Source organism: Girardinichthys multiradiatus, chromosome 6 (assembly GCF_021462225.1).
Source record: "Girardinichthys multiradiatus isolate DD_20200921_A chromosome 6, DD_fGirMul_XY1, whole genome shotgun sequence".
NCBI lineage: Eukaryota > Metazoa > Chordata > Actinopteri > Cyprinodontiformes > Goodeidae > Girardinichthys > Girardinichthys multiradiatus.
This window is the reverse complement of record NC_061799.1, coordinates 33,941,153-33,958,184: the sequence shown is the minus strand read 5'-3', so window position 1 is coordinate 33,958,184 and position 17,032 is coordinate 33,941,153. Positions and strand designations below refer to the sequence as shown.

The following is a 17,032-nucleotide window of genomic DNA, read 5'->3' as shown; positions in this document are numbered from 1 at the left end:
TGTGTGGTATGAGGGTTTACTGTCATACTAGTATTGTTTCGGTTTTGTAGGTAGTGTCCCTTTAAGGGTTAAGCGTGACGTCACTTTACGGCAGCTTTTACGACTGCTGTTCCTAAGGGAAACCGCGGGCTTTACAGTATCAGAACTGCTGCGGAGCTGAGACGTGTGTGTCTCTGTTCACATTCTGCACTGCACCTGATTTTTATGCTTGCTAATATGCTTTCCTGCTAGGTAAGCAATATTGTTAATGTGTTGTCATCTGTATTATTTTACGTATTAGGTCGATCATAATTTGGTAGAGTTTTAGAAACCAAACTTATGTTTTTACCGTGGTCATTGCATGCTAAAATAATTGCTAGTCACGTGTTAAGTGAATTTTCATGTCTTTCGATTTCTAAGATGTGTTGTGTTGGATGGAATGCATCTTATGCTGACAGAAAGTTGTTCATTATTTTATGTGGTTATATTTCTGTGATGGAGGTTATTAAACCTTATATCAGAATGCAGCTTTTACGACTGCTGTTCCTAAGGGAAACCGCGGGCTTTACAGTATCAGAACTGCTGCGGAGCTGAGACGTGTGTGTCTCTGTTCACATTCTGCACTGCACCTGATTTTTATGCTTGCTAATATGCTTTCCTGCTAGGTAAGCAATATTGTTAATGTGTTGTCATCTGTATTATTTTACGTATTAGGTCGATCATAATTTGGTAGAGTTTTAGAAACCAAACTTATGTTTTTACCGTGGTCATTGCATGCTAAAATAATTGCTAGTCACGTGTTAAGTGAATTTTCATGTCTTTCGATTTCTAAGATGTGTTGTGTTGGATGGAATGCATCTTATGCTGACAGAAAGTTGTTCATTATTTTATGTGGTTATATTTCTGTGATGGAGGTTATTAAACCTTATATCAGAATGCAGCTTTTACGACTGCTGTTCCTAAGGGAAACCGCGGGCTTTACAGTATCAGAACTGCTACGGAGCTGAGACGTGTGTGTCTCTGTTCACATTCTGCACTGCACCTGATTTTTATGCCTGCTAATATGCTTTCCTGCTAGACGGGAAGACGGCTGAGGTTTACCTGTGGATGCGAAGGACAGAGACGTTGAGCCTTTTCTTGCATCAGTGGAGGAGTGCATCTGCCATCATCGTTCCTGGTGGTCGTTTCCAGCTAGGACAACCCTGATCATCTTATTTTGTTTCGTATGCACCACACACATATAGAGCTCTATATAAACGATTTTTTGTGCTGGCCAGCGTTATTTTTTTTTTTTTTACTAAAGACAATATATTATTTGTCCTGCACGGTTAGTGTTTCAAAGTTCTAGAGTGAATTATTATTTTTTTTTGTACTGGAAAAGTTTTATGCTGAAAGTATGATGAAGTTGGATGTGTTTCAATCCAGAGCTTTTGTAATAAACAGAATTGGTTGATAGTAAACTGCTATCTGAACCCGAGTACATTCTATTCATTGGTTACATTTACATTATTTTTTTACAAATTAAATCAGATGTTACTCAGTAGGCTATTTGAGTAGATATTTTATGAAATACTTGTTTAGGCGACCTGTCCAGGTCGTACCCCACCTCTCACCCGTAGACTGTCGGAGTTAGGAACCTGCTTCCCCGCAACCCACTATGGAAGAAGCGGTATAGAAAATGACTGACTGGCTGACTGGTTTAGGTTTACTTGAGTAATTTTTTGGGTGGCTACTTTTTACGTCTGCTTGAGTAAAACTACATTGAAGTGATGCTACTCTTACTTGAGGCTATTCTACCGACCTCTGGTAAAATATCATCATGATCATGATTAAGATGGTTAAAAAAAATACATACAAAATAAAACAAAAGTAAAAAAAAAAAAAGATTGCAAAATAATAGCATTTATATCACTACTACTAAAGTATTGCAAGCGAACGCAAAATAAAAAAATTCCCCCATGTCCCCTCGCGGATTCCGTATACTACTACTAATAATAATAATAATAATAACAACACAGTCTCTCTTTTCTGGAAACTTCCGGTTTCAAAAAAATTACGTATAAGAGGCACGTACGACACCGGAAATGGAGACTAAGCAAAAAAAAAAAAAAAAAAAAACAAGCTGGAGCGTCAAAACATAAACAGAGCAGAAGACATCCTTGTGTGAACGCAGCTAGCTCGTATTGTTGTCTTACTTTTTTTAAAGCAAGAACCATAGCTTAATGCAGTCACTCCTAATGTCGTGTATTTCCTGTCACAGAACTCCCAGTCGAGGCACTTAGCTCGTTTGCCAAGTAGCGAGGGAGAGAAAAGAAATCTGCAATAAAGATTAGGACTAAACTAAGAAGTGCGCCTCGTCGGGCCTTCGAATAGAGGTAACGCTAGCAGTGCTAAGTTAGCAAGTTCAAGTACCCGCATTTTGACAACCAGTTTGCTGAGTACAACTTAAATGCCCCGTTTTAGCTTCGATATGTGTTCGCCTTACACACACGATGCAGCTTTTACTTTCAAAAATACGAGTGTCAGCTTGAGGAACAGTCGCAGTTTGCACAGGACAGTTGAACACCACAAAGCAAACACGGCATTAGTTGGGCCTCTGAGTCGGCTAGCTGGGAAGTCCGTTTTGTTATCTTAGGTTCAGCAATATAAAGCTGTTAAAAGTACCCTGATAGTTTTAAAGCTATACAGCGAATCGGCAACGGAGATAATTTAATTTCTGTTTGTTTTCATTTCTTACTCTATGCCCATGACTGATTAGTAAACAAGAAAACCGGCAAAATTCTGCTTTCTTGTATTGACACCTTATAGTTTCTACCTCAGGACGACGAAGGACATAAAGGAGACAGAATGGCTGAAACTGACGGAAACTCCCCCGTGCTTAATGGTAGAGATGGAAAATACAGTTTCGTTATATTTTGATCATAACCCTGCAGGTTTCTATTATTGGACCTGCGAGCTTATCAGAGAAAATGTTTGTGTTTATTAGGTGGTTCAGATAAAAAGCAGCCCGGAGAAGATCAACACAAAGAGGGGGACGCCTCTGGGAGTAAAGACGGTCAGACACAGTCTTCCACTGAAGATGGTAAGCCCACCTTTGTAGTCTTAATGGTTTCCTTGAAAATCTGAGGTGCCACATTCTGCTCCAGATCAATTCACCTAATCCATTTTGTTCCCACTTGTTTCCATTTGGGCCAACCCTACCTCCATAAACAAACCAGTTTGGATCTATGTACTCAATCCATTGCTCATCAGTTTGTTTTTCTTTGTAATTAAGTTAGGAATTATGGAAATCAATTAGGACCACAGCATATAGTGCAAAACTATCATCATTACAGTATAACCATGCAAAATATGAATATTGTAAAAGACTGTAATGCAATATTTGTTGACAATTTAATTCCATGTCTCAGGAATTCATGCTTTTCAAATGAGCCAGAGAGCAGTCAGGAAAAAATAGATTCATCACTACTGACATAATTACTGCTGGCTGGTCAGCTGGCTGAAAGAAGGCTGACCAGTCAGATTTGGCTGTTTGGAAATATTACTGGTCTTCAAATACACAAAGTCATGGTCTGGAAACTGGAAAAGGGCCACCCACATTAATGCAACACTGTTCTGAAACTAAAGATGGTGAGCTGTCTGTGAACCAGCGATCTGCATTCTTTACTAGATAACCAGCAAATTGTCATACTCCCAATGTTACAAAATGTTTCTGTAAAGTATTCAAAAACACTTAAGTTTAATAATGTTAATTTTAGGCCTTTAAAATTTCTTAAATATGTCTACATTTTCAATGATGCTCCATTAATTATATTCAATTAAGTCTTGAATGTATGCATTTGTTCATTTATTGCTTCTTCTGTTATTTTTTTTGCCATTGTGGCATTTGTTATTTTTCTGTCATTTGTAGATCTGAGTGAGGAATTTGGTTGTTATTAAGTTGTGACAAATCTACAACTGCCACGATGTAGGGAAGCAATTGGTCCTTTAGAAAGGACTTTATCACAAGATTTTCAGCTTTCTTTTCAAACCTGCAAAGATTTATTCTTCTGATACTGGCTTTACTGTCTGTTTAGGCAATTAATATCAAAACCTTCTTATTTGTATGTTTTTTCTCCTTGAATCTCCAAATAAGATGGCCTTGCCTTAACATTGCCTCTTCCTATTTCCACAGCTCCCAAAGAAACAGCAGAGGCATCTGGAGACAAATCCATGCCAAAGGCAGAAGGAGAGATAGGTGCAAACAGAGAAGGAGAGGATCAAGAAGATACAGACAGCATGGACGGCAGCGGACTGTTTTCTTTAACTGAGGATGCAGAGAGGGAGAGTGAGGGTGGGAGACGAGAGAGGGCCACAGAGAAGGATCGAAGCAAAAGGGCAGCCAGAAAGAGAATCAGACCTGGAGGTGGCACCAATCACTCCTCAAGCTCAGATGATGACGACGATGATGATGATGAGCAAAAGGAGGAGGATGATGACGACGACGATGATGATGACGACGATGACGAGGCTATGGAATCCTGGCTGGGAGCAGAGCTCCATGACCTCCCCGGCCCTACATGGCAGGCCGTGCCCTCTCTTCGCTCTAGAGAGATCGGCAAGGACACGCACCAGTTTGTCCGGCACGTGTGTGGAGCCCGCGGGCTCGTGCAGAGGTTGGAGCTACAGGGACGCTTGGAGAGGCACACTGGCTGCGTCAACACGTTGCACTTCAATCCCTCTGGTACGCGTCTGGCATCAGGCAGTGATGACCTGCGAGTGGTGATCTGGGACTGGACCATTCGCCGAGCAGAGTTGGAATTTGACAGCGGACATAAGAGTAACGTCTTTCAGGTGAGTTGGGGCAAAACAAAGGGCAAGAATAGGATTGTTTTAATTGTGTCCTTATCAGTGATGCAACAAAAATCTGAACAAGGCTACATATCTTTATACATAGGGTACTGGGATAGAAACAAATCTAGAAATGTAATATCCATCCATCCTCTCTCCATCCATCCTGGCAACTGTGGAAATATCTGCAATAAACTCTTTGTTTTATTCTTTTTAAAGATTTTTTCTTCGGCACTAGTGGCCTTAATTTTCCAGTATTTTTAAAAATAGGTAGACAGGAAATGGGGGAATAGAGAGGGGAAGACTTGCGGCAAATGTCACCTGGACCAGGACTCGAACCTGGGACCTACAGGACTAAAGCCTCTGTACATGGGTTTTTGTGCACTTAAACCCCTGCGCCACCAGCACTGCGCCTGTTTTATTTTGACAATGAACTTGAAGGTTTGAATTCGAAACAAATATTTTGATTTGAAACATCTGTATGAACCCTACGCATAAAGTCTTGTTTGTAAGGGTTCGGTTTATCAACAAACATTTACACATTGTTTAGCACTGAAAGTATTTAGGAGTTTGGTCACGAACCAAAGGAATTTTTTGCTGATTGAAATCCAGAATAATCTCATAAAAAACAAAACAATCTAGCATTAACAAGTTAGGAATAAAATAAGTGTAACTGATTCAAATAAACATTTTCATGTTATTAATATGAGTCTGTTTCTTGCCATTGGGTTTTATTAGGCAAAGTTCCTGCCTCACAGCGGAGACTCCACCTTGGCCATGTGCGCTCGTGACGGTCAGATCAGAGTCGCCGAGCTCTCCGCCACGCAGCGTTGCAAGAACACAAAGCGGGTAGCACAGCATAAAGGAGCCGCACACAAGGTGAGTATGTTGGCAAAGGTTTTTTTGGATTATAAACTGAAATGCTACTGAGAGGTCATGCTAACTCTTACGCGTTTTCACTTTTGTTGTTTTTTTGTTTGTTTTTTTGTCAGCTGGCACTAGAGCCAGACTCGCCTTGTTCATTTCTGTCAGCTGGAGAGGACGCTGTGGTGTTTGGTATTGACCTGCGTCTAGATCGTCCTGCCAAGTAAGTCATTGCATGTTGACCATTTCTGGTTTGAATTCAATTTATAAAATCAAAAAATATGCTGCATCTTAAAACTTACTTTGGCAACACCGAGTCCACAAATCTCTATCTAAATATATTGGAGACTCATAAAATATTAGCTTTTTGTTGTCATTCTAAACACCAGTGATTTACATGTCCTTATTTATGATGCCTTAGAGGCTGCCTGTATCTCCTTATATGCATATAATCAAAAAATATGTATGTGACAAAGTATTCCTGGTATTTTATTTCAATAGAACTATTTCTGCTTCTGCTTTTTTTTTTCCCAACATGCTGCAGCTTAGCTGACAAGTTCTCCTTGGTGTTGGAAGCGCATGTGTCTTGTTGGTCAAAGTTTGATGAAGAGAGTTGTCCAAAGTGCTGAAAGTTGCACATTATTATTCCTTTTATTGTTCATTTCTGCAGAGCAGCTTCATTCTAAACAAAACTCCAAAATGTTTTTGTCAGCTAACATTCCCATAAATATGCCTGATCTAATTGAGAGACACAGCTGCGACGTGTTTAAGTAAAGCAAACACAATCTGAGGGATACTTTGCATTTATCCCGTTGTAATCGAAAACTACATCCTCATAATGCGTTGTCACTGGAGCCACGCATATTGCTTCTTTTTAAATTTCAAAATAAATAGAAAACTCTGCATTGGTTTGTAATCGTTTAACTTAAAAGGATCCCTTTATGCCTGTTTATTGCTAATGAGATGAATAAATTTGTCATATCGGTCTTTGTCACTGTGATTCTGCATGGATAAGCGGGTATGGATGATGGATAGTTATGAGTCTTTGCTGTAACCCAACAACAAATCTTAAAGTAGCCTTTAGATTCAGAAGTTAGACATTTTTAACATATTAATAATATGTTAATTAAAATTTCTAAAGTGGCACTACAACACCTTCGTAAAAAGGTTTGGTTGATGGGTTGAGACGAAAATCTTTCCGCCACCTAGAGTGCCAAACAGGGTGGTAAAGATCATGTATGTTAGCTCTTTCCTAGGTCTTATACAAACGTTTTAATTCCTCTTTGCTAGCGTTCCTTTATACCTGTGCATTTTCCTTGTTTTTGCCTTTACAGCATCCTTCACAATCATCTGCATTAATGTTAAAGATGTGTTAATAGCCTTAAAATAAATATAAATTTTTATGCAGTAGCATAAAAAGATTTTATTCCATTTTTATTTTTCAAAAATCCAGCTTTTAGGTTGAGTGCATCCATTTCTCACATTGAGAAATAATTCTAACCAAAAAACACACTTTGTCACAATGTTCAATAAAACAAATGTAATTACTGTGGTTTTGTGTAATGATACTTTTCTGCTTTTTTAACTTGATCCAAGTCACTATTTTAAAAATTTCAATTTCTAATTCATAGTTTCCTTTTTTTTCCGGGGAATACATGGGGAAGAACAAGAGAACATGCTATTCAAATAAAGCAGATGTGTGGGTCTTCATCAGACAGAAATGAGCAACTCTTCTTTACTTGCCCATAATTAACATCAGATCAATAATTAAACCTTAAAACAACTGGAATTAAAACCTTGAAGAGGATTCATGTTTATCTTAACACCACACATAGTGATCAAGATATTCAGGTTGGTTAAAGGTATCTCCGGTGTAAGAGTATGCTCCTGCCATAACACATGAATGAATTTTAACACATGCAATAAATTTAACAGAAGTGCCAACAGCGGCACTGTTTTTATTTTTTTTTATTTTGTTTGCAGTCTAGCTTGCTGAAGCTGACATTTTTCCTCTTTGTCTCCGTATGTCTTGTGTGGTAGTAAGCTGGTGGTTGTAAAGGAGGGCGATAAAAAAGTGGGACTGTATACCATCTTTGTCAACCCAGCAAAGACACACCAGTTCGCAGTTGGTGGGAGAGATCAATATGTAAGGTATGAGCTGGGCTGTGGCTCCAGTGTTGGATGTAAAACAAGACCTCTGAATTTGCTGTGATATTTTATCTCTGACCTCTTTTACATTCATCCTTGTGTCCGACTTATTTTTAGAATCTATGACCAGAGGAAGATTAATGAAAATGAAAACAATGGCGTACTGAAGAAGTTTTGTCCTTCACACCTGGTATCCAGCGAGTCTAAAACCAACATAACCTGTCTAGTGTACAGCCACGATGGCACAGGTAAAAACATCTCTATGAAACAAATCTGATCTTAACTGTTTGTCACTGCATTTTTCAGGTTTTGGCTTATTCAGTCTGTTTAAAGCATAAATATCTGTCTGACTAAACGGTGAAATCTGTTTCTCAATGAAAGATTTACGATGTGTTCGTCTTTGCAGGGAGACGATGACATTAGATTTGGCAGCAGCAGCATAAGTTTGTCAGCTTTTTGGTTGTGCTCATTGAACAACAGTCAAAAGTTCAACTATCCTCGGTGTTTGTGATGTTAAAGGGAAATGTTAAAATGTTCCAGCGCCAACAGGGAAAGTAGGGAATTTGATGGAAGTATTTTCCAGGTGTGGAAAAAACGAGTGTTTTTTTCATCTTTTCTTCTGCCCTTTCTCTCTTCCTTCTTTGCTTCCCAACGTTCTTTGTCCTTCATTGCTTGTTTCTTTCCTCCATTGCTTCTTTGCATCATTCATTTATTTGTTATTTCTATCCTTCTTTATGTCCTTTGTTCAATCCTCCCTTTCTTCCTTTTGTCCTTTATTCCTTGTCTTTCTTTTGTCCTTCCTTTCTTTTCTTCATTGATTAAGTCTTTTCTTTCTTCACTGAGTGCTTCTTCCCTCTGGGTCTCCTTCCTTCCATTCTACCTTACTTCCCTTTTCCTCTCCTCCATGTCTCCTTAATTTGTTCCGTCCTTTCTTCTGTCCCTTTTTTACATTTTATTGTTTCAGTTCATCTTTCCTTTTTTTGTCCTGCATTCCTTTCTGTTTTTTTAAAGGAACGGAGGACACAGATTTAAATATCTGCCATGACTTTTTTGTGAACGTTCCCATTTTATATTTTAAAATAGAAATGAAGAAGTGAGAACTCTGGAAATTTAAGTCTGGATAAGTCAAGACCTTTCACATGAACAAAGTGTTGAAGCGTTTAAATTGCTTTGTCCTTCAGAACTCCTGGCAAGTTACAATGATGAAGACATCTACCTGTTTGACTCAAACCACAGTGACGGGGCAGACTATCGCAGGAGGTATAAGGGACATCGCAATAATGCCACAGGTATTTATTTTGACCAGTAAACCAGCATTTTCCAGTATAATTGTATTTTAGAGATTCACAGAAAAATCTTCTGACTGGAAACAGAAGATTTTATTCTCAACCAGCCCTGCTCAGCCTGTCAGAAAATCTGACCAGTAAACACACCATACCTAATTGTTACTGACAACATTGATGCAAGAACACTAGTTAGCCATTTTCAGTTTCAGTCAGGTGCTTAAAAATGAAATCAGAGGATGCACAGCATGTAAGAAGCTACGGACGCACGTCGGCTGCCACCACAGAGAGTTAGACGCCGGCAGTATGGAAGAAAGCCGAATACATTACAGCAACGTTGCTGTTTTATCCGTTTGAAGGTTCCGGTACTTTCTGTACATGTCTTTGCAAAGCGGGAACAAGTCTCCACATTGAACTGTTTCATATGTGACACACTGGTCTGAGCAGCTGATCGCAAGTACGCGTCAACGCCACTCTCTGCCTCGCACTGACAGGGGTATTCCTCTTCTTCGTTCCTACTGTGGTTTAATGGCCTTTAACACCACCTTCAGCAAATTAGTTCTGCCTCCCTGTCCGATAACGCCATGGCAGAAAGTGTGGGAAATGTTGAAATTTCTCACCAAAAATATAAGAAATTGGTACGCTAGCCTATGAAGCTGCGCGGAGTCCGCACTGCTCACAGTACGCCTTTAACAGTTATACCAACTGTGCTAATCATGCCAATACAAGATGCAGTTTAAAATGTCAACTCTAAACATTTTGTCGTTATTAAAAAAAAAAAAATAGTAAAATACTTTCTGACTGCAGTGCTGTGTAACATAGACTGCTCTCCCTCAAACACGTGTTTACGTCGACCCTTTATAAAAAATGTGGTAATTTATAAGCTAAATCAGACAGAAATAAATTTATAAACAATTTAACAATTTAACACATTACACTAAATCAAAAAAGAATCTGTTAAAATCTGTATGGCCAGGGTGGAGCTTTCCAAAATCTCTGAAGAGTGCATCTCTACTTTACTTCTCCAATCCTTACCAAAGTTTGTAAAACGAGGCCGCCATTTTGAGCTTCCTTCAAGCTCTCACGCTGACACTGCATCACTTCTGTTTCACAGTGAAGGGCGTGAACTTCTACGGGCCCTGCAGCGAGTTTGTGGTCAGCGGCAGCGACTGTGGTCATATTTACCTGTGGGACAAAGATTCTGCCCGTATCGTCCAGTTTATGGAGGGAGACAGAGGAGGAGTGGTGAGTTGGAATAGGAAAGTGCTACATACTTATTGTTTTAGGAGGAACTGGTAGTGGATGGAGGTCAGAAAATATGACATTAATCGGGCAGAACATTTGTGATTTAGGTTCCGTTTTTTTTTGTTTTTTTTCTAACTGTTCACTTTTGCTTTTAGGTTTAGGATTTTGTGACATTCAGTGATTATCTGCTGTGCGTTTTCTAAAACAAACCTTGTCATTAACTTCGGTAACTCCAGGTGAATTGTCTGGAGCCGCATCCCCACCTGCCAGGAATGGCCACCAGTGGGTTGGACCATGATATCAAACTGTGGGCGCCCACAGCTGAAAACCCCACCGGACTCAAGGGCCTGAAAGAGGTACATGGAGCATGTTTACACGCATCACGTGATAAACGTAATGGCGTTGAAGAAGTTCACTCACCAGGCTTTTTAGAGAAAATAATGCAGACAGCTGGGTATAATCTTGGAGCTTGCTGTGCTTTTTTTAAAGCAGTGAATGCAGGTCCTCAAGGGTTGGTGTCCTGCAGCTTTTAGATGCATCTCCTCTTCGAAACACCTGAACTCAGCTGCCTGCTGAGGAGGTAATTCAGCCGTCTGATTGTGTTGTGATGGACCAAGGACACATCTAAAGGTTCCAGGACACCGACACCTCGAGGACTGCACTATGACACCCATGATTTAAAGTAACCTTAAGATTAAAATATCTATAAACATATAGATATACGAAATATATCAAATTGTCATCATAATATCAATGTGTGCAATATCACAACTGCAAAGGTAATTTTGTAGACTACTATATTTCATCTGACATGCATTAACAGCCTGCATACAAAATACTATAATTGGCCTCTTGGATGGACTTTTTACTGCCCTTAATAAATGATAAATGGACTGAATTTTATATAGCGCCTTTCCAGTCATACAGACCGCTCAAAGCACTTTACACTAGAGCCACATTCACCCAATCACACTCACTAACGCTCACACATTCATACACCGATACGCAGATCGGTAGGCAACTTGAGGTTAAGTGCCTTGCCCAGGGGCACATCGACATACAGCAGGAGGAAGCTGGAATCGAACCCACAACCTTCCGATTGCAAGACGACTACTCTTCCTACTGAGCCACAGTTGCCACTGATATTAATTTCTGTTATCAAGATGCTCATGAAAAGTGATTGGGAAATTGAGGTGATGGAAAATAAAGAGCCGAGAGAGGAAAATGTGAGTTAATCATCAGGTCAGGAGGATCTGGTTCTTGGCCAAAAAAATGTGTTTCCTGGTCGCTGCTTCTCTGATCGACCGTCCGGATGTCTGAGATGAATCTTTTTATGTCTTTCTCTGCATTTTTAATTGTTTTATACAAGACCTCTGTGTTTCTTTCACTGCCCCTTGAGTATAAAAAAAGTTCCTATTGTTCTGCCCTGGTATGAAATTATGTTGCCTAAATAAAATCTAAATTCATTTCAAAGCTTTTTACGTTCATAAGGTTTGCCAATAAGTGACGAGGGCACCGTCTTTCAAAGCAGATACAGGTTCTTCTCAAAATATTCGCATATTGTGATAAAGTTCATTATTTTCCATAATGTCATGATGAAAATTTAACATTCATATATTTTAGATTCATTGCACACTAACTGAAATATTTCAGGTCTTTTATTGTCTTAATACGGATGATTTTGGCATACAGCTCATGAAAACCCAAAATTCCTATCTCACAAAATTAGCATATTTCATCCGACCAATAAAAGAAAAGTGTTTTTAATACAAAAAACGTCAACCTTAAAATAATCATGTACAGTTATGCACTCAATACTTGGTCGGGAATCCTTTTGCAGAAATGACTGCTTCAATGCGGCGTGGCATGGAGGCAATCAGCCTGTGGCACTGCTGAGGTCTTATGGAGGCCCAGGATGCTTCGATAGCGGCCTTTAGCTCATCCAGAGTGTTGGGTCTTGAGTCTCTCAACGTTCTCTTCACAATATCCCACAGATTCTCTATGGGGTTCAGGTCAGGAGAGTTGGCAGGCCAATTGAGCACAGTGATACCATGGTCAGTAAACCATTTACCAGTGGTTTTGGCACTGTGAGCAGGTGCCAGGTCGTGCTGAAAAATGAAATCTTCATCTCCATAAAGCTTTTCAGCAGATGGAAGCATGAAGTGCTCCAAAATCTCCTGATAGCTAGCTGCATTGACCCTGCCCTTGATAAAACACAGTGGACCAACACCAGCAGCTGACACGGCACTCCGGACCATCACTGACTGTGGGTACTTGACACTGGACGTCTGGCATTTTGGCATTTCCTTCTCCCCAGTCTTCCTCCAGACTCTGGCACCTTGATTTCCGAATGACATGCAGAATTTGCTTTCATCTGAAAAAAGTACTTTGGACCACTGAGCAACAGTCCAATGCTGCTTCTCTGTAGCCCAGGTCTGGGGAATGCGGCACCTGTAGCCCATTTCCTGCACACGCCTGTGCACGGTGGCTCTGGATGTTTCTACTCCAGACTCAGTCCACTGGTTCCGCAGGTCCCCCAAGGTCTGGAATCGGCCCTTCTCCACAATCTTCCTCAGGGTCCGGTCACCTCTTCTCGTTGTGCAGCGTTTTCTGCCACACTTTTTCCTTCCCACAGACTTCCCACTGAGGTGCCTTGATACAGCACTCTGGGAACAGCCTATTCGTTCAGAAATGTCTTTCTGTGTCTTACCCTCTTGCTTGAGGGTGTCAATAGTGGCCTTCTGGACAGCAGTCAGGTCGGCAGTCTTACCCATGATTGGGGTTTTGAGTGATGAACCAGGCTGGGAGTTTTAAAGGCCTCAGGAATCTTTTGCAGGTGTTTAGAGTTAACTCGTTGATTCAGATGATTAGGTTCATAGCTCGTTTAGAGACCCTTTTAATGATATGCTAATTTTGTGAGATAGGAATTTTGGGTTTTCATGAGCTGTATGCCACAATCATCCGTATTAAGACAATAAAAGACCTGAAATATTTCAGTTAGTGTGCAATGAATCTAAAATATATGAATGTTAAATTTTCATCATTACATTATGGAAAATAATGAACTTTATCACAATATGCTAATATTTTGAGAAGGACCTGTATTTGTGCATCCCAGAGAAAAAAACAGTAAGGTATCCAATCAGTTTCACTAAAATAAGCAAGCTGTTTTAACATTTAATTAAGTATTTATCATACAAAACATGTGAATTTCTAAAATGGTCCTGCTTGATTGGGATCATAAAGAATCACTTTGAATGGTTTTGGGTTTTTGGCAATAAAATGCGTGTTCAAAGTAGTGTGTAAGAGCCTTTCTCATTTCATATTGTACAAAAAGCCTTAAGTGAGCACATACAGCTTTATGTGATAAGATTTCCTAACACTGTGTTTAATCTGTCAAAAACCCACTGCAAAAGCATTTTTGACTAAATAATCATTTAAACTCAATTATTTTCTTAATTGCTTAAAAGCTAATGTCATACGTTTTACAATTTTGCAGCCAAAAACATGGGGCTTTTTGATTTTGATCTTTATATTTTACTGACAAATAATTTCTTGCGTTGTCCAAAGGTGATGAAGAAAAACAAGCGGGAGCGTGATGAAGACAGTGTGCGTCATGGCGACCAGTACGACACTCAGCTGCTGTGGTTCCTGATGAGACACATGAGAAACAGACGACCTCCAAGGGTGCGCAAAATAACGCAGCTTCTCCACATTTTCAAAGATTTCATTGGTTTCTGCTAGAATATTAGACGGAACCAATATAGACCTTTTTACAAGATGGGCTTTATAGTGGGAAGCCTAGAAGCACTTTTCTAATATTGTTAAAAGCAGTGAATATATTATAAGCAAAATACGTCCAGTTTTACGTCTGTAAAACTCAGAATGATTTAAAAAAAAATCTAAATTACTTAGTTATCTGCAGATACTAATCAGAATGCAAAAGTTTAATTTAGAACTTGACAATTTAAAATATTAAAAACAGATTTATAAAACCAAAAATACTGTTTTGCAAGATGGGCGAATTAGGGCTTGCATATAAAGATAAGTTTATATAAAACTAAGCCTGTAATATTTATATATTTTTATTTAGATTTTAGTTTGGGGTATTTTAAGAATACCAAATCTGGCTGTTGGCTTTGCTTTTTAGAGAAATATTCCTCATTTAGATTAATAGAAAAGTTAGTTCATTTATTAATCAAAAAATGCATCATTGCCCTGCATCTTTGTTTACATTTGATCTATTTGATTCCCCATAAATTTCAAATTTGACTGTTAGTAAATATTACAGAAATTGTTTTTCTTATAGGAGTAAAAGATGAATTATTCTAAATGTTAGTCAGTAGAAATGTTTGATTAAAAAGATGAGTAATGGCTGCCTATCTTTGTTTACATTTTAAGTTTACATTTTAACATCTAAATAATAATGCTTTTGATTTTTGGAGAAAAAAATTGTTTTATATTAATCAACTACACAAAACAGCATTACTGGTTGCCCTATCTTTGAACTTTCTATCTACTGCTATGCTGAAAATCTAAGAAAATATGAGGCAATAAAATAGCTTGATTGTAACAAATTAATCGAAGAAAAATAAAGATTTTCCGTCCGATTACTGCCACAAAACCTACTAGAAAACCAGTGGTTAGCAGCAGCGCTGTTTTCAGTAAGTAATGCTGTCATCCATCTGTATCCAGGCTCGCCGTGAGGGAGCAGACGCCGACACCGACGAGTCCTGGAGCTCTCCGGATTCCTCAGATGAAGAAGACGGACCCGACCACGCCCAGTGCATGTCGTCTTGAGTCACATACGAACAGACATACACGCACATACACATACAGATATTTACGCAATTTATTGCCCTTGAATTAATGCACAGAAGCAAGCACTATTGATACACTGGCACCACCCACAGATGCATACAAACACAAGCGAGCAGAAACATTTACATTTACGCCTGGTTTTCCCGGCAGTGACAAAAGTGTGCAAACGCTGACAGTAGACTGCAACACTTCCAGAATCCCGTTTTTAAAACAATTTCTTTTTTGGGTGAGAATTTTGTGCAGTTTTGGTGAGCTCTTTCAGCCATACGAACCACTCTTGAGGACCCCTGTTTGTTTGAGTTTTCTTGACTCAGAAAGACATGTGGCAAGAAGTACAGCATACCTTTGGCAGGCGATCTGCAGTGAGCTTTACATCACCAGCAGACCCATTCCCTCAATCTGGGTTCCACAACTCCTGCTCTCGAAGAAGAGTTGAGCAGAAAGGAAGTGTGTGGGAATATATCCTGAAACCATCCCCTAAATCTGACTTGCTTTAAGATTTAAACTGTATAGGGGTAAGCTGTGTTTTACCTCAGTCTTATAACTGCTTTTTCTTGTTATTATGAAGCAGCTCCAGATGGGAGTTTTCATTTTTCACGTATTAATCTTCATGCTCTCCTTTTCTTCTCGTCACCACTGGTTGCACTTTGAATCAGGGATGATTTAGTGTGAGACACAAGACGAAATGTGTAGTGTGTGTGTGTGTGTGTGTGTGTGTGATCGTAGGGGGAGGAGCTACCGTCTGTACTTGTCGTAGGAAACGCAGCAGCGGGGTCTAGTTAATAATTTTTTTTTTTGTCCCTTTCAAGATGGGATATTTTGCACCTGAGCGTTTCTTGACCGAGGAGAGGTGGTTTCCTTCAACCTTTTCCTCTGCTTCATCCTGCCTCTCTCTCCAAACAAACTTAACTACGACAGGAAATCTTCAACTCACCTTTTTGTAAACACAACAAATGTGGTGAATAAGAAAAATATAGATTTTCAGCTCTATTGAGAAGACTGTAATTAGTTTTCTTTTTCTAAGGGCCCAGACCCAACCTGGATAAATTATCCTTTCTTGCCATAATTGCAAAGAACAAATTTTGTGTTGAACTTAGCATCTTACTTGAACATTAAAAGTCAATCCATCAAACTCTTTGCAAGAAGGTCTAAAATGAACGACTCTTCTAACGCTTGAACTGGGTTTCTGTTTTGCACTCAGCACATAAGTCCAGTTTGTGCTGTGCTGACTCTGGCTGAAAGAAGTGGGGTGGAGAGAGCGGCGGGGGGTAATCTGCTTGCCAGCCAGTTGCTGTGAGAGCGATAAAATTGAGCTTTTCTCATTTCTATGAGAACTGTAGTTTGTAGAATTTATATGTACATATATATATAAATATATATTAGAACTGTAAAAATCAAAACTTCAGCAAATGCTGTTTGTCTTCAGACAAAAAAAAGGAAAAACGTCAAAATTGGTATTGATCCAGAGATTTATATTCTATACTGTACGAGGACAAAATACTTTTGAAAACCACAGAAGAAAACGTCGACGGGCTCATTTTTGTTTTTTCCTGTTCTTGACATAAACAGACAGCCGTCATTTCAAGTATTAAAACTTTGATTCCTCTTGTTCAGGGTTGTTCACAGAATTATTACATAATTTCAAACAGTTCTATCCAGATTTTCTCACGTGCTACTTTTAGCATCTCGCATACATATAAAAAAGCCTTTGATTAAACTATTTTTCCCACCACTGCTTAATATTGCATTCTACTGGTTCATTTGGAAATATTTGTGCAATAAACAAAAAGATGATGCTCTTGAGGTTGTCATTTTATGGTCTGTCACTCTAAAAAAAAAAATATTTACAGCACGCTCTAGTG

The 17,032-nt window shown here is 39.1% G+C and overlaps 1 protein-coding gene across 2 annotated transcripts; it reads left to right on the top strand.

Moving 5' to 3' along the window:
* The first annotated feature begins 2,068 nt into the window (after positions 1 to 2,068).
* dcaf8 (DDB1 and CUL4 associated factor 8) lies at positions 2,069 to 15,978 on the top strand. Of its 2 annotated transcripts, none has more exons than XM_047367592.1 (13): positions 2,069 to 2,354; positions 2,788 to 2,863; positions 2,966 to 3,061; positions 4,154 to 4,812; positions 5,548 to 5,688; positions 5,802 to 5,896; positions 7,714 to 7,824; positions 7,939 to 8,069; positions 9,003 to 9,110; positions 10,219 to 10,349; positions 10,586 to 10,705; positions 13,920 to 14,036; positions 15,045 to 15,978. In XM_047367592.1, exons 2-13 carry the CDS (start codon positions 2,827 to 2,829, stop codon positions 15,147 to 15,149), a joined length of 1,851 nt encoding a protein of 616 aa, XP_047223548.1. In that variant the 5' UTR covers positions 2,069 to 2,354; positions 2,788 to 2,826; the 3' UTR covers positions 15,150 to 15,978. The 2 variants fall into 2 exon arrangements, with proteins under 2 accessions (XP_047223548.1, XP_047223547.1); XM_047367591.1 differs by having other exon boundaries at positions 2,070 to 2,354; positions 2,800 to 2,863.
* Positions 15,979 to 17,032: the final 1,054 nt, after the last annotated feature.